Source organism: Apteryx rowi, unplaced genomic scaffold (genome assembly GCF_003343035.1).
Source record: "Apteryx rowi isolate R43461 unplaced genomic scaffold, aptRow1 scaffold_215, whole genome shotgun sequence".
Classification (NCBI taxonomy): Eukaryota; Metazoa; Chordata; class Aves; order Apterygiformes; family Apterygidae; genus Apteryx; species Apteryx rowi.
This window is the reverse complement of record NW_020448475.1, coordinates 507817-531410: the sequence shown is the minus strand read 5'-3', so window position 1 is coordinate 531410 and position 23594 is coordinate 507817. Positions and strand designations below refer to the sequence as shown.

General features: G+C 40.1%; 1 protein-coding gene across 1 annotated transcript in view; it reads right to left on the bottom strand.

The window, feature by feature from the left end:
• Positions 1-23594, bottom strand: part of SLC7A11 (solute carrier family 7 member 11) — a 61539-nt gene that overhangs the window by 387 nt on the left and 37558 nt on the right. Inside the window, exons 7-12 of the mRNA XM_026064382.1 lie at positions 13426-13549; positions 12147-12250; positions 11560-11656; positions 8660-8809; positions 6736-6913; positions 1454-1582 (exon numbers count right to left, since the gene is read on the bottom strand). Coding sequence (XP_025920167.1) covers positions 1515-1582; positions 6736-6913; positions 8660-8809; positions 11560-11656; positions 12147-12250; positions 13426-13549 — 721 coding nt within the window. The 3' untranslated portion in view covers positions 1454-1514. The remainder of the gene's footprint in view (positions 1-1453; positions 1583-6735; positions 6914-8659; positions 8810-11559; positions 11657-12146; positions 12251-13425; positions 13550-23594) is intronic.

Below are 23594 nucleotides of genomic sequence, written 5' to 3'. Positions count from 1 at the left end.
TGCAGTCTCCCTTTACTGTAGTGGTCTGGCTACTAGTTGTGCTTTTCTCCCAATTTAGGAAGTCTGTCTTAATTTCATAAAAGTTTTGATGAAACATACAACTTACTAATAGCAAACAGTTCTAGAAGTAGTGCACTGAATATTTAAACATCTTCTTAACAGAGTGATAACAACCTTAATCTTAAGGTTGAGTAGTCTTTGACTAACAATATAAAACAGCATTTTTAAGCATTAAAAAATGTCTTTTATCCACAGCTATTTTTAATAAAAAGGGCAAAACTTCAACTCTCATTTGAGCCAAATCTCAGCTTAAACATTATTCTGAAGATGAAACTCAATTTAGTTTGATTTTATCAGTTTTGATAGCTTCTCCCTGTTTCAGCTGAGATAAAACCAAGAAGATGTTGGCAGAGCACCGCTTTCATGGTGTTCAAAAGCCCACTTAATTGAAATGTGCTCAAATAAAAGCCCACAGATTAGGCGCATGTCCTGCTCAAATCAACAAACCTGTTGTAGCTTGCCTTGCACCTTACTCATAAAACAGTATTGCATTTATTGCCATGTCTGTACAGAATTCCCACTGATTATATAACCAGTGACTATTATTCATTTCTGCCTACCAACAGCTATACAAAATAGTTTTGCCTGACTGATACCTGGAGGTCCATATTTTTCCAGATAGAAAAATATTCGTAAACCAGTGGAGGTCACATTCAAATGGTTTGTTTTACTTGTTTGAAGACGATTACTTTGTTGCTGTATTTCCTATGTATATATACACAAAGAAACGTCAGTAAAAACAGTAATAATTTTCGGAGTGGTAGAAACTTTAAAAGGTATGAAATCACTGCCCCAAGGCTAAAAGCTACCTGCCCCACTGGCAGAAATATTCGTTCTCAGAAGGTGCTCCTATATGCTGTGCTGTAACAACTCTGGAACAAAATAACCTTGAACTTGCCACCGCAGAGGTGGTAGAAACCATTGTATTTCTACATCAATGTGCTGGTGCTCCCAGTGGGACAAAAGAAGTAAAATATGGGTGCCAGTCAGAGTGACAGGAAGAACGTTATTAGCTGAAATTCAGCAGCTTTATCTCACCCTTTCTCTGGTGAGAATTAGGTTCTTCAGGGACAGCAAGCAGGATACATTCTTCACAGTATACCCGACTATTACTTAAACATTGCTTAAACATATTTTCAGTGATAATGCAAAAAAAAATCCTAGTTTGAAGAACCTAGAGTTTGTTAAAATATGACACTGTAAAGAGGAAATAGTAAAGAGAGGTATTCTCTTCTTGTTTCTGTTCTTGCTTTCTACATATAAACCAACCACATTAAGAAACTTTGCAACATGATAAAATACAGCTCTGGTAACTGACTCATCCAGTATGCATCTCAGCTGTGACTTGCTCTTCCAGTTTGCAGAATATTAGGATGGGAAAAAATCTCGCTACCCTCATCCTCAGGTTGAAATGAAACACCAAGTCAAAAGCTGCATTTTCAGGTATGTGAGGATCATGATTTCTGGTCTTCCTCTGATGGGACGACTTCCAAGATGATTTGCAGCGTTATAGTTACCCTGTCTGCAAAGATAAAAGCAAACACAGAGGGGAGTGATGGGGTGGGGTAGGGAATGAGAAGGGAAAGCAACCAGGAAAAATATCTTAGTTGCTATACATCCTACTTGCACATACTGTTCATACCAGTTGTATACACTTGGTGCATAGATCATTTAAGTGTCTCACATAAAATTTTTCTTTTTAACTATGCTTCTTTGCCTCTGATCCAAAGAGATGCATATACAATGATAGCAGAAGGGTATATAGGTATAAACTTGTCCAATAAAAGTATGTATGCCTTTAAAGGCTAATTTAGAGCATGATTACTCTGCACAACTATTTAGTTTTAACAAAGTTGTAATGTTGAAATAAAACTCTGAAAGAGTTCAAGCAAGTTAATTCAGCTGTGCCAAAATCAGCCTAAACAAAAGAGAAAGAAAAAAAAAGGGGGAAATGACAATTATAATGCCTCTTTACAGGTCTAAGAATGTCATGCACATGAAGCAATTTCATATTATTTGTTTGACATTTTGGACATTTGTTTCCTTTTGGTGCTTTTGGTGATTTTCTGTTTAGAGTACTGATTCATAAATGGCATGGATTACTTACCTAACGAATAGTAAAAGAACATTCAGTTACTACTCTTTTTGCTTACCACTTTTTTTTTTTTAATAACTCATTTTAAACCAGCAGGAATTACTATAAGAGAAATTTCTGGTTTTCCATTGTTTAGCACTCCCTGTTGGCACTGACACCAATATAAAGTGAGGAGGGGTAAAACACAATGTAACTCACAGAAGACATGAGCTGAATCCACTTTCCTGCTCTCCTGTCTRACACAAATTTCACCATCTTTTACTTTCCTCTCTGGGGCTACCGGTTCAATGCAAGCCAGGTTGCCCTTTGGCTAGGAACTGATGGGGTCAGAGAGGCTGAGAGGTGATGGAGAYTGCGTTTTCCTCCATCGCCCTCCCCTCTGTGCAGCAGGGACTGCCAGCTGGGAGCTGAGCCAGGAGGAAAGCCGGCAGCGGGAAGCCAGCAGGGGTTGACTCCTGCCTTCCCRCCCCTTCCTGGTTTGAGGTTGAGCAACTGGAGGAGAAGAAAAGAGTTTCTATCAAGCTGAGCGACGGTGTAAAAGTGCCACGAAAAGGGCACAGAAGACCCAGGCTTCTCCAGAACTGGCTGTGAGTTTAATATCGTGTTTGATTAACTGGACTGTGCCACCTGCTGCAAGACCTTGTCCTCCYTGTGGCTGCGGGCAGGCAGCAGTCTCTGTTTTCATACAGCAGAGCATCACTCTGCACTGCCGCGAAGCACAAGCAAAGCAATGGAGCCAAGTTTGGGAGGGGGAGTCTGCTTGCATGGGTTTTTTTTTGGTTGCAGTATGCACAGAGTAAGACAGTGTCAGGAGTATTTTCTTGAAAAAAATGATTCAGTCTGTAGCCAGGCAGTATCTCTATACCATCTGCTTTGAGTGGTACCTGGAGTTACAGGACCAGATTCTTATTTATACCAAGACAACTTAACATACCATGAGACTAAAGGCTCGTTTTCTTTCTATTTTAAAGCCCATTTTTCGTTTTCAAGAGGAGAACTCACTATAAATAAGGCCCAGTGGGCAACCTTTATAAAAAAACTGAGCTGCTATCTATAAGCACCAAATAAAGCTTGGGGAAGGAAAGAAAGCAGAAATTTACTGAATATGTATGAGACTGGGGCAGCATAATGCTGAGATGAATTCCTATGGAGCCCAACATCATCAGCTCAACAAGGAGAAGTAAACTGAATACACAATGTTATATCTTGAGTGAGCAAGTGGCAAGTGGTGTTTGTAAATAACCCTTAAAGTAGCAATTTGTTATATAAACAGAAAATCTGTTTTCCGGTATCAACTCAGGCTATGAAGAAGCCAGCACCCAGCCTTTAATTCTTCCCAGTTCAGTCCACTATAAAGAAATAAAGGATTTTTAAATATGAATCTAAGGTTGAGTTTTCAACTGAGGAAGTCCAAATGTAAGAGTTCTGCTGTGGGTGCCATGTCCTTGTAAACATTGATCTGCCTACTTCTGTAGGATTTGCTAGACTTGATTCTTTTCATTTTCAGATTAATTCTACAAAAAGAAAAATAGCAGTGGTCAAATGAAGCCTGTGCTAGCTGAAAATGATCTGTGCAAGCATGTCTGGTGCCACACTAAAATTCCTTTGGAAGACGAGAGAATGAAAAGTTATTTTTACTGCAGAGTACCACCCAGACCCTACTAACCTCACAAACAAGCAGGTTGTTTTTTATTTAACATACTAATTTAGTAAGAAGAATGGGCAATGCAAATGCAATAGAGGACAGTCAAAATATACTTTTCCAAAGAGCAAAGAAGTTCAGACTTGGAGATGGGTAATTCATTTGAGGGCTCTGCTGTTGTGGCCAGCTTGAAATCCCTTTCATAAACTGATCATGATCCATCTTCAGCCTGGGTCTTTTTCCTCACTCCTCCTTGTGGTTGTTCAACTTCCCTCTCCTCTGATCTTTACAAACCCCATTTTTATTTTGCAGTCTCATGTTATGTGGGGCTGGTCTGTACCCGGGTGCTTTTGCACCAGTGCTGTCCWTTACTTAAACACATTCCCCACGGGATTTATGAGCAGCAGTCACCTCTCGTCTCAGAGCCATCTTGGGACAGCTAAACAAGTCACATTCCTCTAAAGGTGACTTTGCAAATGGCGAGAGAGAGACCGCCTTCTCTGTTCGTGCACTGAGCTGCGCGGATGAAGCAGCCTGGGAATAGCCTTGTTAGCATGACGCTGTGTTCAGGCTAACATGCTCTGACTTCCCCTGTAGTACGACACAAAATGCTTTGTTCAAGTCTGAGTAGATTAGATCTATCACATTATCCTTTGTCAAGAAAAATCAGTTGTCTTCTCAAAGAAAGTAACCCAGTTAATCTGTCAAAAATCTACCGTTGGTAAATTGCAGTCACATTTTATCATGTTGTCCATTTACCTCAGTGTCTGGAATTATCCTTTCTTTTCTAACTTCATCTAAAGCCTTGCATATTATTTCAAGGTTAGAAATTAAAGCTTGCAGTTGCCCAATGACTTTTGTTTCCCACATCTCACAGAGGCACCTTAAATGAATTTATCCTGATTCAATGCTTTTGAAAAATGCTCTCAGGCTATGCAATGGAGCAGCCTTAACTTTCACAAAATAATTCAGTTTTTTTTTATAATGACTCCATGGAGAGCATTTATTGCTTACTCTGAGAAAAAAAGAAATATTTTTATTTATCAAGTGGATCGCCACTTTTCTCCACCCCAAACTGTCAACTTCAATTTTCTGTCATTACTGTTGTTATTTGGGGAATAATAATTGCAAAGCAAACAAGTTATTTCACCCACTGACTGGTRTCTGCTGCTTTCCCCTCTGAGCCAGTACAGTGTGTCCGTATGTATTACACAGGCATCTGGCCTTCTTTCTAGGAGAAGAGTTTTGTGTTATCTGAAGAGCTAGAAGATTTTGCTTCATTGTCACAGCTGGCAGAAAAACCTTCACATGTATCCAGTCTACCTTAAAGAGAATATTTTTTCTCTCACCCAAGTAATGCAGTTCAACACTGGCATCCTGTGGCCAGAGATTCAAGTAACTGTTCCAAAACCTCTGAGACTTCACAGAAAGCGCTAAAAAAATCTCCTGGGTTTGGTAAAGGAAAATTCCCTAGTCCCTAAATATCAAGGCTGAGAAATTATAAGCAGACAAATAAAAACTATTTAATATAATGTCCTTTTGCATACAACTGTGTTCATTTGCACTGAAACTTTCTACCCGTCCCCAGGTCATTCCAAATAATATACAACTTCATGGGTTTAAAATTAAGGAGGCCAGATTTTGCTGGCCTTAAATTGACTAAAATCATTTCTGTAAATATTTTCTGCCCTATTGTCTATGGACTTTCCAGCATGAACTGAGAGGAAAATTCATAGATTCTATAACAGACACAATATATGTTATATATGTGTGTGTGTGTGTGTGTGTGTGCTATAAAAACTAAACTATTTATATATATATATAATATACACACACACACACACTCATATAGTCTTTTATTGTGAGCAGTGCATTCTAAAACATCCTTTACTCAATACTAAAGCAGTGAAGACAATCCACATGTTTTTAATTCGGCAGCTATACAAAGAAACAAACTTTTGTTGAAAACTCATAGGTTTGGCTTTTGTTTTGTTTTGTCTTGCAGCAGAAAAGATTTTCTTTCTGTTTTAACAAATTATCCATCACTTCTTAAATATTTTCAAAAATTTTGCCTATATTTTCATTTCTGTTTTGAAAATTGCCTCCATTTTGGTAAATTCACATCATGTTGAGTCACAAAAAAGAGAAAAAGGATGAAGGGTTATAATAAATGGTATTGATTTTTTTTTTCTTTCTGGCTGAAGTGCTTTGAATAAGTTCTCCAACACATCAGAACTTTCACAAATGCTTTTAAAATTTTTCAGAAATGGTATCAAAATGATTCTCAGTGCATTTCAGGTGTGAAATACTATAGCTAAGTCCCTTGGAAGTCATTTTGTCATGAAACACAGCAAGAGTTTCCACAGATGTGTGCCAGGTACGGTGTATTTTGTCATCCCTTTGTCTGAAGCTGTCCCTAATGACAATACACCCGGACCGAGCCTGACCGCGCCTGCCCCTGCCAAATATTACCCTGTGGCCCACAGATGCATGGCCCCAAAGCGAGTACCGAGCCTGTCCTGTCATCACAACTGTGATGTTTATGTTTCCAAAACAATTTCCCTATCAGGAAATACTTCCTCTGTTAGCATAGGCAAATGGTCAGGGGAAAAAGGTCGGTGATTTAAAAGGAATCAGATGTTTGTTGGGGAGGGAAGTGAAAAGGGAGCAGTGGAGAGATATGCAGTCATCTGAAGTGCCTTTTGCTTGGGAAAAACTCCAGTCAGTCTCTGTAGCTGAAGGCATAGGCTGCTGTAAACCTATCTCTTTAGTTAGCTGACATTGATTGTAAGTGGCAGACCAGTGCTATAGCATTCACCAAGGAGAAACATGCATTGTCACCCCCAGATCAGAGCAGGGAAGAGGCTCAATCGAAAGGATTTCACAATACAGGGAGCCCTGAAAAATTCCCAGAGCCAGCGAGGAGGGGGGGACTTACCTAAGAGCCTTCTGAACCACTTTGGCTTCTTGTCCCATACGATAAAGAGGTAGTAGGCGGGAACTCCAGTCAGGGTTATTGCAAATCCAATCCCTGTATTGACAGGATCGGAGTAAAGTGACAGTGCAACCATGAAGAGACAAGTGAAAGAAAACAGTGCTGGTATAAATAGAGGCACCTGAAAGATAACCACACAAACAACCATTACTTTACATTGACCTTGTTATTGAATGACAATGGCATTTAGTGTTCCATGCAATGTATATTGGATAAAACTCAGCACTACAAGATAGTTCCGGAGAAATACAAGTATCTAGAACATCCATGCAAAATGCAAGCAACTGCAAAAAGCAACTTAAGCAGAGGACTATGCATTAAGTACCACAGCAGTCTTTTAATTACACACCAAAATACTGTACTGCTTTACATCCTTTAAAATGTAAGGGCTGTAAATATGTTACATTACAAAAGTCCTTTCTCTAATCCTCCATTAGGTAAGTAAGCAGCACTAACTGTAGTAAAGATTTCCTCTTTGATAATTACCTATTAGAAAACATTTTAAAACACAGCGAGGAGCTCAAGTCACCTTTTAAAACTATTAAGAACATATTGATTTTCTTCCTAAGGTAAAAATCAAAATCTGGCAGGAGGAGAGCAAATTAAACACCATTTGACTAGTGATAAAGATATTTGATAGCATTATGCAACTGATAGCTACTGAAAAAGCACTTTCTGACAGTATGACTGATAGCGTTATCAGTGTCAGTGCTCAAAGTACAAAAAATAGCAATATCAAATTAATTCTCTCAATTTTCAAGAACACCACTACAATCACTATCTTAGCACTCCTCTGAAGGAAATGCCTATGGGCATGGCTTGTGAGATGTTTGGTGTAATGGAGAATTGGCAAATTCCTTGGAGATTATTCCCTTCCTTTCATGCCTTGAAGCATTACTGTTCTTCTTTTGTGCACTGTCAAAGCATTTTTTTAATCAAAGCAAAATGGGTTGTGCCGTTGACCTTCTTATTTGCTGACAGGCGTACAAGAATGCAACAGTGCACATTCTTAGTCCTCTGTAAAATAGGCTTCTTGACTATATGCATAAATAGGGAAAGATTCCTCCACTTTTATTCATGATGGACATTATCTTTCCATACACACAATGGGACAATTTACTTTGTAAGATGCTACTTACAATAAACAAGAAGAGTGGCAGAATCAAGGCCAAAGTGACTATTGTGCTGTTGGCCAGACTATTAGCATTTTCTTTCTGGGTTCACAATAATGGTGTCAGCAAATCAATTGTGAGTCCCAAATATCACAATAAAAGGACTAGTAACTTATTTGCACATCAGATTGGCATATTCTATATGGGATAGACAATATAAATGAAAGATAAATGTTTAATATTAATGCTTATGCCTGACACGAATACTGGAGGCAAAAATATTCAGGCTTTTACCAGGGCAGATGTCAAATTGAGGACTGGCTGAAAATCAGGTTGGCACATGTCACCCTAATATTTGCAGTGTGAAGCCTATGCAAGTACATAGGACTAGGGGTATTTTCACACAGGTTGTTAGAGTATAAAGACCTCAACTTACRTCACACTGCCTCAACACGACAGGCAGGCAAAACTGAGCAAACATCTTCACTTTCACACAGCCACCTCAATTGCTCCCCCACAACCACCGGGGAGTTGGAAAGAACTCTCTTTCCAGAAGACAGCTCAGCCAGGGTAACCCTGGTGATCTTGCAGGAAAACACAAGGAGACTCTTCAGTGTAAAAGACTATTTTCTATTAATTCTGCTTTTCGTGAAAAGGAGGTTAACTTTTTATCAGAAAATGCTCCTTTACTGTCTGACTACACAATAGATACAAGGGAGAAGGATTCATGTAAAACAGGCGAGAGTGGAGGTTACCTTGAAAGGACGAGGCATATCAGGATGTTTATATCTGAGATAAATCAACCCAGCAACTGCTAGTCCAATAAAAAGCCACCTGGCAAAACTGAGGAAATTCAGGAGGCTGTAGAGATCCCCATTGAATAGCATTATCATTGTGAGAGGGTGCTGCAAAAGAAATTCAGAGCATCAGAGTTTCAGTGGCTTGACCTCTATTAYTTTACAGCAGTGATATCAAACCTTTCCATGGGGACAAGAAACGCAGCCTTTCCTGGGGGACACCTGAGGGTCCCAGACTTGAGGCCTGCCTTTTGCATGTGACCACGTGCATGATCAACACGTAGCTGAGGTGGCCAGGTGTCTTGGGGAAGAGGAGGGAATCGTCCAGGCCCCCAGGCCCACCAGGAAGACTGGGTGAAGAGGGCCCAGTCGGGGTTAGCTCCACGCCACAGGATGCTGGCTGTACCCACAGGGTTGACACCAGCTCGCGTTTGCAGCATGCCTTTCAGGCTCGCAGGGTGTAGGCTTGCTGCGCGGCTGAAATGCAAACACTTCTAAGCAGAGGGCGCATTTAGCTGTCACTCAGGAGGCTACTGAACAGCGAGAAGGGGAGACAAGGGCAACACTAGGATAAATACATCTCCTCATTAAAAAGGTATTCTGAGATACGTAAGGCATCTCTGTGAGGCAGGCAAAAGCTTATGGATAAACTCAAGTGTTGTACCTTAAGTTAGATGATTTTTATAGGCTACATGGCTCTATTTCAGGGTAATCTATGGACAAAAGGTGAATATTTGAAGCCTGGGTCAGCTATGAAGGACAGTCCACACTTGACCTATGAGACACATTGTGTCTGAAATGACACAGTCCTGGCATCTGGAGATGAAGGAATGAGTATCCTTTACTAGAGCCTCATGTTCAGAAAAACGGAAGCTCCTGGTAGTGACAGCCTCTGTAGGTTTGTAACAAGGCAGCCAGGTAAAATCCACTGCGGATGTGGTAAAAAGCTGGGCTAAATCTTTATGTCAAGAAAACTAACTTGTATTAGTTATCTTGAGTCAAAGCCTTGCCCCCTCCCCTCCTTTTTCCTATCTTTTAAGCAGTGAAGACAGCATGGATTTGAGCAAGAAGGATCAATATTTCAAATACGGGTCTCTGGCTTCCAACCTCTAATGATTTACAAAGTACTTGGTTCTTTACACACAGATATTAAACAAACTCCTTCCATGTAAAAGTCAACAGAAATTTTACCACTGACTTATATTGGGCAGGATTTCTTCTATATAGACTCAGGCCCTAAAAGTTTTAAAATTCAGCTATAAGCATGATAATGTAACAAAGGGCCACGGCCAGTGAAGGAGTGCTATTGAGAAAAGAAACAAAGTAGTGTTACAATAGGATTGCATGGTTTCTTGGAGTTGTTATACATACATCTATCAAATACCAGCATATATGTAATACACAAATTTATGAATTCCTAAAGACTTTTTTTTATTTCCCAAGCCTAAAGGATGAATATGCTCATTTTCTGAATTTCTCCTCAAAAGCTCTTTCCGTTCTTACAGTGTTTAGACCTCTGCAGGAGAAATAAAACAAGAAAATGCTAAAATGCAGACTGTCAGCAGAATATATCCTGCAACTACTCTCTTGCATTGGGGCAAGAAGAAAATGACAATTTCTGAAGGAATGCCATCTTCATATGAGAATCTGTGGCTTTTTCAAAGGAAATTAATGCACTGGTGTAACAGGATCAGATGCAATAGTAGAATTTTATTTTCAGGGGAAAAAAATGCATTAACATACTCAGTGCATTTTATTCCAGAGAAAACAATCAATGCAATTTACACAAAAGATGTGACTTCAACCTAAATAAATAAAATGTGAAGTAAATGTTTATATAAAATGAATTCCATTAAAACTTTTCATCATAATTATGTTACCTAACTTTCAAAATTTGGATGCCTACAGTTGTATGTGTACATATAAAATTCAACACTTCAGTTGGCACYTCAGAAGAGCACTTTTAGAAATCTAGTGCAAAAACTGATTTAAATTCCAGTATAAGCATCTGATCATACTAGAGTACACTCACATACACACACACACACATCTTCTACTGAGATTAGAAGTCCACYCAGGTACAGAGGTCTGCCCAGACACATTACAGTCATTGGTCCCAAAAAAGGGGTTGAACACCCACAGGTTTCCTAAGAAGTTTGCATATTAAGTGCACATCCACTTGGCATTATGCAAACTGGCTTGAGGCCTGTACTTTGCCATTTTGTCCTAGTATTTTACCATACAAATTAACCTGCAATGCAAACACATGGCCAACGTCTAGTTCTGCCTCTATTGTAGAAATCAGTATAGGAGTTCCTCTATAATTCTGGTGTTTGTCCTCAGACAGTTCACAGACTATTGTCCAGGCACACGCTTGCTCATTTTCTAATCACCAACACACAGCACTGCTGAGGGTTCCCCCTGCCATTATCTTGGTGCATAATTGTTTGAGTTTTTCACTGTAAGGTGGTATAACGAGCCTTTAGGGTGCTCCCAGATGCTGGTGCTTCGCTGCACTTTCAGCTAAATGATTCCCCCCATCCTTTTTTTTTAAAAAAAAAAAGAATTTGTTTCTCTGAAAGGCAACTAGCTAAGCACTAGCAGGTCCCTAAAAACACGGGACAGTAAGACCTGAGTTAGGTGGCAGCTATAGGCAGTCAAGTGCTGCTGCCAAGAGGTGATGAGAGAACAAGATGACTCCCGAATCTCAGTCCTCTCTTTCCTGTCCTCCGCCCTGCCCAAAGCCCAGATATACATTAATAAACGAGACTCAAGCAGTGCCCAAATTCTGTCTGAATCCTCCGGAGCAAGGCAGTAATATGAATGCTTGTGCARGAACATTTGTTTGCATGATTTACCAAAACAATGACAGCTGGCAGAGGAGTGTGCTTGCGGACATGAATCATGGAGAGGATTTCCGGAAGGTGACCCTCGCGGGAGGCAACAAAGAACATCCTGGTGGGAAATAAATGCAGACAGACTTTAAATGTGCTCATTACTGTGGCTAGGCAAAGCAGCTCATGAAAGTCATAGAGCACAGCAGTGCTGCTGAGGCTTGTTTAAGATATTTGGAATSAAGAGAGTAGCAGGAGAAGCCCATACGCAGAAATCAAAGCCATCTCTGAATGTGTGCCCTCCTTATACTATTATCGGTGTTTCAAATTGCTTAATATTTTCCCTCCAATTTTCCTCCTTCATATGAAATAAAGAGGCCATTAAATGCTACACTCAAAGGGATCCATTTTCAAACCATTCAAAGGGTTTCAATAATGTGATATTAGAGCCAACGGGAACAAAGGGGGAAAAATCCCCACAGATGGTAAACATTATAGTCATTTTTCATTTCCTGATAAAGGGAGGAATCCTCTTCTCCCTTCCCCTTGCTTCCTTACTTTCCAAGTATATCCCATGCCTTTCAACCCCAGCAATATTAGCATTTTCTCACCTGGAGACAGCAAAAATGCCACCATTCATAGAGCCAAAGCAGGAAAGAGCAACAAATACTGGTACAGCTAAAGAAAAGTTTCCCATTAAACGTTCAGCAAACGTCTGTTAGAAGAGAGAGAAATATGCAGTGATTTTTCCATCATAAAACATGAAAGTAATTTTACTTTATTAACAAATTATTAACAAGTATTGTAAGTTTATTCGTACCCCCTTCTGCATTCCCTTGAAACTTGTCCTGTGTGTTTGGTACCTCTTTTTTTTTGTGTCACCAAGATTACTGTGGACAGGCCTCCCACTCTTACCCAGTACCTGACTGCATATGGCAGCCTGCCAACTGCGGCAATGCTGCAGAGGTGGAATCAGGCCCTAACTTAGGTTGGTTTAGATCATTATGACTTCAAAGAGAAGACCCAGCCTGAACAGGTCAAGTTCTAATACCTAATATCTTTCTCTATAGCCTTCAATTTACTTAGCTGATACCGTCCAACAAAATATGCCACCCATGCACATTTCATTGTCCTAGGTTACAGTAAGAGCCTCAATTTGGATTTTGGGCACCACAGGAGATGTGCTTAATTTTCTTGAGGTTTGCAAAACATTTTGCTTCTAAATCTCCCATGAGCTACAGAATTTGGTCATTTTTTAAATGCCACATCAATTGAAAAAGCCATAGCAGTGTCATTACTGGAAAGTACATGCAAAATTTTATTTCCTCATTGCAAGTCAGATAGCATGAATATAAAAATCAGTGTCATCACCACAAATCAGGACAAACAATCACAGAAGCATTTCCAAGCCAGGCTGCCTTGCAGCTCCTTCCCAAATGAACTCCAGTATTCACACCAACCCCCTTCTTAATGACTCAGGACACAATTGTGCAGAGACAACTTTACTGCTTCCTGCTACAAAAGTAAGTGCAGACCTCCTACTTCCTCAAATCCCTCTGTGTTGCCTGCTTCCCAAAAGGTCAGCCCACCATTTAGAGGAGAATTTTTTGAGTGTGTACTTGGCTGTAAGTTTGAGTCCCATTGACTTTGTTATCTTAAGTAAATAAAGATGGGCTAACACTATGTTATAAATACTATCAGCAGCCTTAAGTGCAATCCCATTCATCAGTAGAGAACCAAACTAAGTTCACCTGGACGCTAATGCAAAAGAGAAACCATACAAAAGCCTGACTGGATGTGTCCCACTGATTTTTTTCCTGGAAATAAGAATACATCAACAAACAAAACTGCAGCAGGGATATAGCTTTGTATTTGTCTTCTGTAACTTACCACTGCTACAGCTTTTGAAAGCAGCAATTCCCCAGCACTGATTGTAGTGAAATAAGCCACGTTTGTTAACACATAGCCAACTGTGACGATAATCATTGAAATGCATATTGCGAGGGGTATGTTTCTGAAATACACAAGGTAGCTCATTATTTTGCAATCTGGTTGCTATTCCCTGAACATGAAACAAATAACATGAGAAGAAGCCACTGATGATGGCGAATGCGTATTTGGTGATCCAGGAATATCATAATTAGAAACGACCAGTAAAAATAATGCATCTAAACCAAACCACCTAGACAAAGCAAATAGCTTTATAACCAAGAAGAGGTGAGAAATCCTTTGGAGGGAGGAATGATATGAAGAGGCTCTGGTCCCCATGTCTCCTAGACAAAAAGTATGGCCCACCTAAGAAGTCAGAGCTGCCTAATTGTATTTACATCCAAGCAGAGCCCAGCTAGGAAGGCCGCAGGTATCAGCGCTTGAACCAGCGGTAAGGTGAGTAACAGACCCGGGTGATTCGGCCCGGGGTCTCTCCGGAGAGCAGGCGCAGCGGCAGCCCCGGCAGGGGCCCGAGGCAGCAGCCCTCTCCCCGGCGCCTGGCAGGGTGACGTGCCTGCTGGCAGGAGGTAGCTGCCCACCTGGGGCAGGGGGGATACAGCATCTTGCCAGGATGAGAAACGTTCCGCATGCAAAATCCTGCCCTCCTCTCTGCAATTCTTCCCTCGCGCACACTACCATGTCCCAATGATCTGTCTCACTTTATGGGGATACATGAGAGCAGAATATGTCCCACAAATAGGAACAGTACAAATTTTCACTTCTAATAGCTTAGCTAAAGGACAAAGAAACAATAATGCACAAATAAATAATAACATCTAACTTTTACACAGCATGTCCTCCCAGATGGGAAGGCAAAAAAACAGAATTATTCCTATTTTAAAGGAGAGGAACAGAAGCACAGTGAGATACAGTGAATCCTACAGGCAAATGTTCAAATACAGAACAAAACCAGGATGTCGCCAGTGCTACTCTAGTCTCTTTCCATGCGGTATCACTGCTAGACTGAAGTGATACCTGCATCGCACCAAGAAGAGAGCCATATCTGAAAGTGATGTTTGGTTCCTTAATTCCAAACCAGCAAGCTGCTGTTTGACAGACAGGGTATATGCATTGCCTCTGAGGAGAGGCTGGGAGCTGCTGCTCCAGAGCCTGTTCCCTCCAGCTGACTGTATTAAGATTGCTTTTGAAGGCATGCAAAGGTTGCTACATCTAGCAAACTTTGCTGTGAGGGTTGCCTGATCAAGGGAGGCAGGAGAGAGACAAATGAGGAATTCTGATATACCAGAAGAGACTGCAAGCACAACCCCAAAGGACATGACTAATTAGCTCAAGGGACAAGGTCAATTTTGGAATTCAACATGAAGATCTATTATTTGCTGATTTTTTCCTCAAAGAAATAGAACTGGGTCAGAAATTAAGGATCCTCTTCACCACTAGTCCTTATTTCTCAGAGATATACTTGACATAAGGATGCCTTCATAGAGCCAAAAGGAAGCTATAAACCAAGCTTAAAAAAATAAATAATAAAGCAGGGGCAATATCACTGTTGCTCATCTTGCCCACCTTAGAAACTGTGGTGTCAAATACTATATTAACCCAGACACATAAGTAGGAAAGATGATCGTGCTGTATTGCGGTATCAGATCTGGATAGACATGATGACATTGCATTAACCCTATGCTACCTCAAGCCCACGGTTTCGGGTGAAGAAGCTGGACAGAGGGGAGCCCGTCAGTCTGTAAGATGCACTTGTTGATGCAAAAGGCAATGGCAAGGACCAGAGCAGATAACCCGGAATACAAGTGCTCTATGGCTAGAAAAACTACAAAGTTGCTGACTCAAGAAACAGTGCAAAACTGTATGTCAATAATACRGCTTTATGAAAAATGTTTTTGTAGCTCTGTTGCCAAATATTTTACAGTCAGTTTGGTTAAGGTCCTTACCTGACCTGTAGTAAACTGAGTTCAATCCACTTAGCATCTGATTCAAGGTMAGGAAATATGGTTTCAAATCTTCTCAGAACAGAAATTTTAATTACATCTTCCACACCATGGATGAACCTTTCGATCACTGAGCTACTGGATAAAATCCACTAACCTCAGCGTTAAAAGAAAGTTTCCAGCCAAAAATAATGCATTCGAACTATTTTCACAAATACCCTTTCATTGACTGAAACCACATCTTCTGTCAAACTTCACAAAATATATTTGCCCATTCTGTTACCAAATATCTGGTTGCTTTCTTTGCTAGGTACAACCACTATTCTCTCTTGAATTCAGGCAGTCCAAATGTTTGCCTGCTTGGGATAAAACCTTCTGYCCTTCATCTCCAATACTTACCAACCTTTATACAGCCTAGTACTACCCAATGCTTCTAATTTAAATCATAGTCTATTTCCTCTAAAATAAAATGGTGGTTTAAAATAAGGAATCATCCCCTGTATTTCCAAACATGAGTATCCTTGGCCTGGAGTCCTGCCTCATTATGCTTAACAGCACTAACCCCGTTCATAGTAATAGCAACAACCAAAAAAATCCTCCCCAAACAAACTAGAACTAGTCAGAAAGTACCATTCATTGCAAAGCCTGAAGATCATAACTCCTGCCTTGAGCAGCATAAGGAATTTTGTGACTTCTAAGCTTCTGAGTGAAATAAGCAGTCAGGTTACATCTCTTTTCGTCTCCCAACAGGAGCAGGCCCTTAGAGGGCTGCAGTATGCTAGTGCATAGCACATTTGAGAGCTGCTTATTAGGCCCTGCTTTCAGWGGCAGATTTAGACAAAAATGAAAGGCCAGTTTCAAGATTTCAGGGATGAGTAATACAATGCGGTTCATTTCTTACTGACACTTGAGTTCAGATTTACACTTGGTCCTTGAATCATCTGAAAGCACAGAAAGACAGGTGTGAACCATATGTAAAAATGCTAAATGAGAGCTTTAATCATGTCTATTCTATTCATCCAATTTAAGAGGCAGTTCCCAGTCTGCAAGAGAATACTATTATCATACTTTTTGCTATGAACTACAGTTACTGCACCAGCAGRAAAACTGTGATGCCATTAGCATTAAAGATTAGCTCCTTTCCTTAGAGGATCATGGTATCAATTTTCCTGTATTTTATATATTCTCCGAGACTTCCAAATCTTCTCTCCGAATCAGGACAAATCATACCTGAGTTCTAGTCTCCGTTAAATTGCCTCTGTCTATGAAGATTTCACCTTTTCACTTCTGCATCCTATGAATCAAATGTAACATATTACCATGCTGATAAGCCAAGTTTCTATTCAGATAAGAATTCACAACTACGGTGTGGCTAGCCAGAAGTTTTTGACTAGAGCTAGTCAGAAATTTCTGAAAAATGGTAATTTTTCATTTTAAATGTTGATTCATTTAAACCAAAACTTTTGACAGGAAACTTGACCATTTGGTACAACATTTCTTAGGAAAAAATCTTAGAGCCAAGACAGAATTCTTGTCTGACCCAAACAAAYCTCAGAAGGGCTAATGGTCTCAAAATCATAGCATTATGCTTGGATAAAGGATACTGCAGTATATGATCTGTATAAAGCAGACTCAGGACCTGAACTTGCATTGAAGTGGCTACTAGTTACTGTAGGGCAGGGTTCTTCCAAAAAATATTTTTAAAGTTTTCGGCATTTCTTCTCAGAATGAAATCTTACCAGGTTTCAAAATCAAGAAAATTTGTTTGCAAATTAGCTGTTTTTTGAGTAGAACTTCAGACGCTGGTGTTAGCCCCAAACCCATAAAATGTTTTCGGACTGCACTTTGCATTACTGCTAAGATGATGTTCAAGCTGGCTGTTCCTCTGGTGTAAGGGGAAGCAGCTGCCAGGAAGGTCTTTTGCAATAGTCACCTCTTCTCCCAGGACTTTAAAGAAAATCAGTATCAAAGGATAAAAATTCTGAGGAAACCTGAATCAGGAAAATATGGACCATATAATTAAAAGCCTTTATAAAATCAGAGGAGAGTCAGTTAAGGTAGCTTCTAAACAGCTGAATGTTGCTTAAAACTGAACTGAATCTCTATCCATTTTAAGATTTACCCCCTACTTACTACTCACAGCCAAATCCTCTCTTTCTGCCCTATATACAAAGCAATTTTAAGGAAGCACCATGACAGCTTAAATAAAAGGCACATCCACCTYGCGCTTTCAACAAGTCACTGAGGCACCTACCATCACAGAGAAATTTGGCATTGGGGTACAGCTAGTCAGCCTGTGACTGTACGGGGCTGCAAGGCATTCCCATGCAGTGCTAAGCACTACTGTATGACTTGCAAGCAAATTTCCTCCTTCTAGAGTCTGTAAGGACCCTGGAGCCAGGGCATAGGGTTCAGTTAATCAGGATATCCACTGGGCTTTGAATTTGACCTTAAGTGTCACAGAATCATAGATCTTTTGATAATCTGCTCTGGTACTGCACTACCTCCCGCAAATATTTTTGATACACACAGAGAGACAAAGCAAGCAAAAAAAAAAAAAAAAAAAGGTAGATAGAGAAATAGAGAACCTGGGGATAAGAAGAACAATATCAGTAAATCACCTGAGGAGCATTCCCAGAAGTCTACAGCTCATATCCCAGCTTAATGACAAGTTTTATAACAACAAACAGTAAGTGTTAAGAGCTGTGACCACTGCAGGCTGATCTTTCTATGAAATGACAAGCACACAGTCAAAATATGCCCCACAGATTCAGCTGAGTTCACAAGCATAAAATACGTTGTCTTCACGTCCTTTGTTGTTTAGCGGCCATGCCAAAATCATTTCCTTGCATTCGCTTTAAATCTGGATTTTATAAATGTTCAGTCTGAGTCTACTGTCCTGGGAAAAACTGTCAATGAGACCCAGTCAAGAAATATAAGGGAACAGAATCTGGACTATTGGAGAGTCTAAAGAAACAATTATTTGCTGGCAAAGTTAAAAGAGATAAATCACATCTTTTCTGTGTTGTCATAATGGTGAAAGATAATTTATGTTATATTTAAATAAATAGGTAAATATAAACAAATGTCTCATATTCATATATCAATATAATGTATTTAAAAAAAAAAAAAGAGAGAGAGAGAAGAAAAGTCCTAATTCCTTCACATGGCTTCCAGAAACAGCTTTTTTTGGTTTTCATGAGCATGAACCTGTACGTTCTGTATTTCTTTAGTTTGTTGAAAATTCACCACCACAGGAGTTTCAAGATTCTGCTCAAAAGTTCCCTCGTGCAATAATTTATTCACCATTTGCAATCTGTTAAGCAATTTTCCAAACAAACTGTTCCCAGAATTTGGCACTCTTAAAATCTAATCATCCATTGCACAGTTCATAGGGCCAAAGCTTGGCTGAAGAAGTCACAAGTACAAATTTATCCAAATAACCTTATGTAGGGAAGAAAAAATACAACACAGAAGGCAGCAAGAAAGCCCTGGTAATTTAAAAATCCCAGGACTTCAGTGCAAGACCAGAAGATGTACAGCCTTGGCTTGGCAACTACCATGCTCTAGAGTCCAACCTATTTCTCTAGGCCTTCCCTGGTGGTCATTCTAGCTGTACAAAATGAACACGGTGAGCTAAGGTAATTCTGAACCCTGGACAACAAAGCAGGATTTTCTGACATAAACTTCCCTCTGCCACATGTTTTTCATGTGAAAAGCAGCCTATAGGACAGCTCATTACAGTGAAGGGATCAAATGGTTCCCACCACCTCAGAGTATGAAAAAATTACTATCTTACTCATCTGTTACAAGAGATGGAGTAAAAAGAGCACAAAAGCTTAGAAGGATGCCACCTCACCAGACAGAATCAAAGTCAGGAACACAGAGGCAAAAGGTGTGGAATTGTCACAGCACATCTTGAATCCACATATTTGTAAATGCTAATGTGGATCCAGGCAAATTTTTTTTTTTTTTTTTTAGCAGTGAGCTATTATTATTTTGTTTATCATCATGAACATGAGCCTCAGCAGGTCGCTGCTTCTCTCCTTTCACTGCCTCCCAATATGCTCCATCCTTCTGTTCCAGACTAGAATTGCTATTTGTGGGCTTGCAGTTCAGACACTACTAAAYTGTGTGACTTCTCTTTATCTTCTTTTGATTGCGATTTTGTAGGGGAGAAATTAAAAAGGAAAGACTAGCTATTAAGGTATGCTCTCATTTACACCACCACATGCTCCATGGATGTTACCGCTGGAGTGAGAGTTAAAGGACCCCGTTCTCCATTTCGACGTGTTGACATCTGCAGAGATACAACAGCATGCCACTGGCATAATAGAGGGAAGAATCAGGCCACAGTCTGTGTTTAAAGAGTTTCTCACTTTCCATCACCTAGCAAGAGGAGAAAAAGGCTTCTGCTGTGACTAATTACTTGCTTTCTTCCTAGTGTTTGATTTCAGTGGTTTGGATTATAATTGGTTACACTTTATAAAAAGGGTCTTCTATGACCAGCTGACTTCGAAGGGTCAAACTGTGTTATAAATGTGCTGGGAAGGGCAGTAAATTTCATTAACTTCTCAAAAGTTTCCAATAACTTTTCCAGCAGGGTTCCCTAAAAAAGTGAATTAGCATAAATCCACTCCTGGCTAAAGCTTAAGACCCAGAAAGGTACCAACTATAGAGATTAACACTGTTCACCATAGCATCTTATTCTAGACAAACACTTCTAGCTGCAGTATGAAGCAGAAGCAGATCTGTCAACAGCCCTTGAGAGCCTGGAGATAACTGTTACATTCACAATGTGATTTGTTTTATTTTAATAGAGAATTTTACCGTATGTTTAAATCAGAGCATTAGAATGTAAAATAAATTAGTGAATAAAACAAATCATGTAAACAATTTTTAAATGATTTATAGAATCATAGAAATTGACCAAGTAGGTCTTCGTTATAAGTTTGAAACTAACTTTAGCATAGTTCATGATATTCAGATTGACCGATTTACAATTTATTTAAAAATGTAACAGCTATAGCTATGAACTTAATCCTATCAAGAATGCTAGGTATGATCAAACTGTCTTGGCAGCCATCACACCGTGTACCAACTCTGGTTGGTTATCCAAACCGCACCAAAATCAGGCATTCATTTATGTCACAGTCCAGGGCATAACTTGTTAAGCCCGTATCTTTTATAAAACACCTTTCTTTGAAGAGCAGTGGTCTGAATCGATTCATCTGAACCTTGGAATACAAGCTAAACAGAGATCTCACATTCAATGAGATCCTGAATCTTTTTGCACGGAGTGGATAGCATTCCTGGTATTCCCAAGGAAAATTAGGACAATATGGCAGTTATTAAAGATAACAGCTAAATCCACAAAGGAACGCTGAGGTTACAACATCAAATATTAGACACGCTRTCTCTGCTTGGCCACACCACACTGCTTGCACAGCAAGTGCGTAAGTACTGTTAAGCACCAAAAAGTAATAAGCACAAAAGGCAGCGCATAGAGCTGCTGAAACAATGTGAAATACAAGTAGAATGGGGGCTTTATTTTTAAAAATGCACCTTTAAAAATGAAATGAAACATAGACTTAAAACATAAGATGAATATCATCCCCTGTGACTTCTCAGTCGACTCTTTGATAAATCACTTCCATATGTCCATCAAGTGCCAATATCAAACATCCTCAGATTACCTCAGTTGCATCCTGATTGTACAATGTTCACTACAGTTTCCAAGAGACATATGAATACTCAGACCTGGCTTTTATCTTGCACTGTAACTTGACGCTAAGTCCCACCCTTCCCAAGGACCTCAAGGTCCCAATGACCTAAGTTGGCTTTTCTTTCTTATTGTAATAGTCAGGCCTAGTCACTCCTGTACAGAGTCAGGCTTGCCCCGGGAACTCAGGATTACCCTCAGGTGTGCTTGCCTACAGATAGCTGAGGAGACTTTACTGATGAAAAGTCAGGTGCCCAAGAGACTGGGCAGCAGCTAGTTAAGGATCTGTATTTAGAATTTCCATACCAAAAATGACGGTGAAGATCCTCGGTCCTTTTGTGGGTGGTGGCTGCCACCTCTAATAATTATGTATGCTTGTTCATCCTTTGTTTATTTCTGTTGTGGGGAAATTTATGTACTCTAGGAATTTTGTGACCTTTTCCACTAGAGACCCAAAACCACAGATTTGTCTTTTATGCTGTAGCTTGCACTCAATCAAGAGATGAAGGGAGCACCTCTACTCTTTCACAAGCTCCAGCATTTTACTTTCTTCCTTGGCCTATTTTCTGGAAGTGCTTACCACTGCGAATAGCGTAGATTATGATGAGAAGCAGTAGTAAATCACAGCGCTTACTTAGAGGCAAGGAAGGTATAACCACAGACCTGACATGGGATTCTAAAAATAAAACACCAGCCTGCACCAAGCTTATCTATGGAAATGAAGCGGCGTGGGGCAAAGGAGACACTCAAAGCATTTCCTCCAACCTGTACTGCACCAACCTGCACTGGATCTCAGTTCCAGCTTTCTCTTAACTGCTATGCACAGACACACCCTCACTGCAAGACTTAAAATAAACTCAGTAAGAAGGAAGTGAAGATGTGATTGCGCATTAAAAGCTGTTTTATTTATTACAAAGGCTCTGCTGGGAATTTGCAATGATGAAATCTCTGAGCACCTGATTTATGAACGGGAGCCTACTTTCCCCAGGCAGAATCACTTTTAGCAGGAAAAGGAGTCTCCTGAAGTTTCCTGAAGATTTACTATCAAGCAAAGCTTCAGTCCTACATGACTGCTTTCCCGCAAAGCACGAAAACTGCAGTAAGCAAAGAGCTGGCAACAACTGGGGAGGAACTTAGCAGTATAACCAAGGGAATCCAAGATGGCAAACGAGTAGATCAGGCCTCACAGCTCAGAAACCTAAGCCAGCAGAGAGTGATGACCATGTAACAATAATGTCATTGCCAGGTAAGAGATTATGGTGGTCACAAAATGAATCCCATTAAAAAATATACCGGCTGTCGCACCCCCCTTCCCATACTGCTGTAGGTACCTGAGCGTGTGCAGGTAGCGGAGCTGGGGTGGAGGTGGACACTGCCTGGATCTGTATGTATTTCTATTGTCTGCTGAGGACATATGTTTCTGATTGATGGAACAGCAAATGGCACAGTGACACTTTGAGTAATGTAATGGAGCAGGCTGGTGAGGCTGCTATCATTCTCAAAATGAACCGCTGGAGTTCASAGCCTGGAAAAAACAGCCTGAATACAAAACACCTCGTTCACCTCCTGCCGAGGGCATGGGGGCAATGCTGCCCCCTCCTTCCTGCACCTGAACTTTTTAGGAAGCACCACTGTTAGTATATTAATAACTTCTTACGGTAACAACAAAAGACAAATGCTTCAGCATGCTGAGGGACCGAGGGAGGAGTGTGTGTCTGTCTGTGTGTGCGTGTGTAAAAGGAGTCAGATTTTTCATATTTGTTCAATTCTTTGACATTTAATTTTGAACAGGAGAGTTTCCACAATGACAAGGATCATAAAGGAACAATTTGCTGCTGTACTTTACCATTGATATTTCGGCATGAATGGAAATTGCACCATTCAGTGATGAAAAGAGCAGCTACTTGTAATAAGGAGCACCATGGAAACTGAAATATCATTTACCAAGAAAGGCTCCTCTTCTGAAGGAATTCAAAATGAGAAAAATGGTAACTGTGGGTGCCTTGAAGCATTAGCATTTTTAAAGTTATAAAAGGGTGTAAATGAAATTAAAGGGAGATGTTTTAACAGTATTGCATTACTATGAAGGGGTTTGTCCAGCGGGTAAATAGTGAAAAGCAAGTAAATAGTGAAAAGCAAGGAAACAGTGAAAAGCAAGGAAATGAGGCTCTTGTTAAGGATATCCTAGCAGACTGGTTACATTCACAGGATGGTCTATATAGCACACTGAAATACTGCAAGAAATGACTGTGATCTCACATGGACGGGAACTCCAGGAAATTCCAGGTGTGAGCTGGGCTGCTCATTTTTGCAATGTGCAGTAACTGGAGGCCCCTGAATGGTGTTCAAATGGGAAAATAGACTTAAAAAATATATATTACCTTTACTACTTTGAGAAAGGAAACGTCAGAGAGCTGAAATTGTCTCTCACTAAAATTTCATAATGC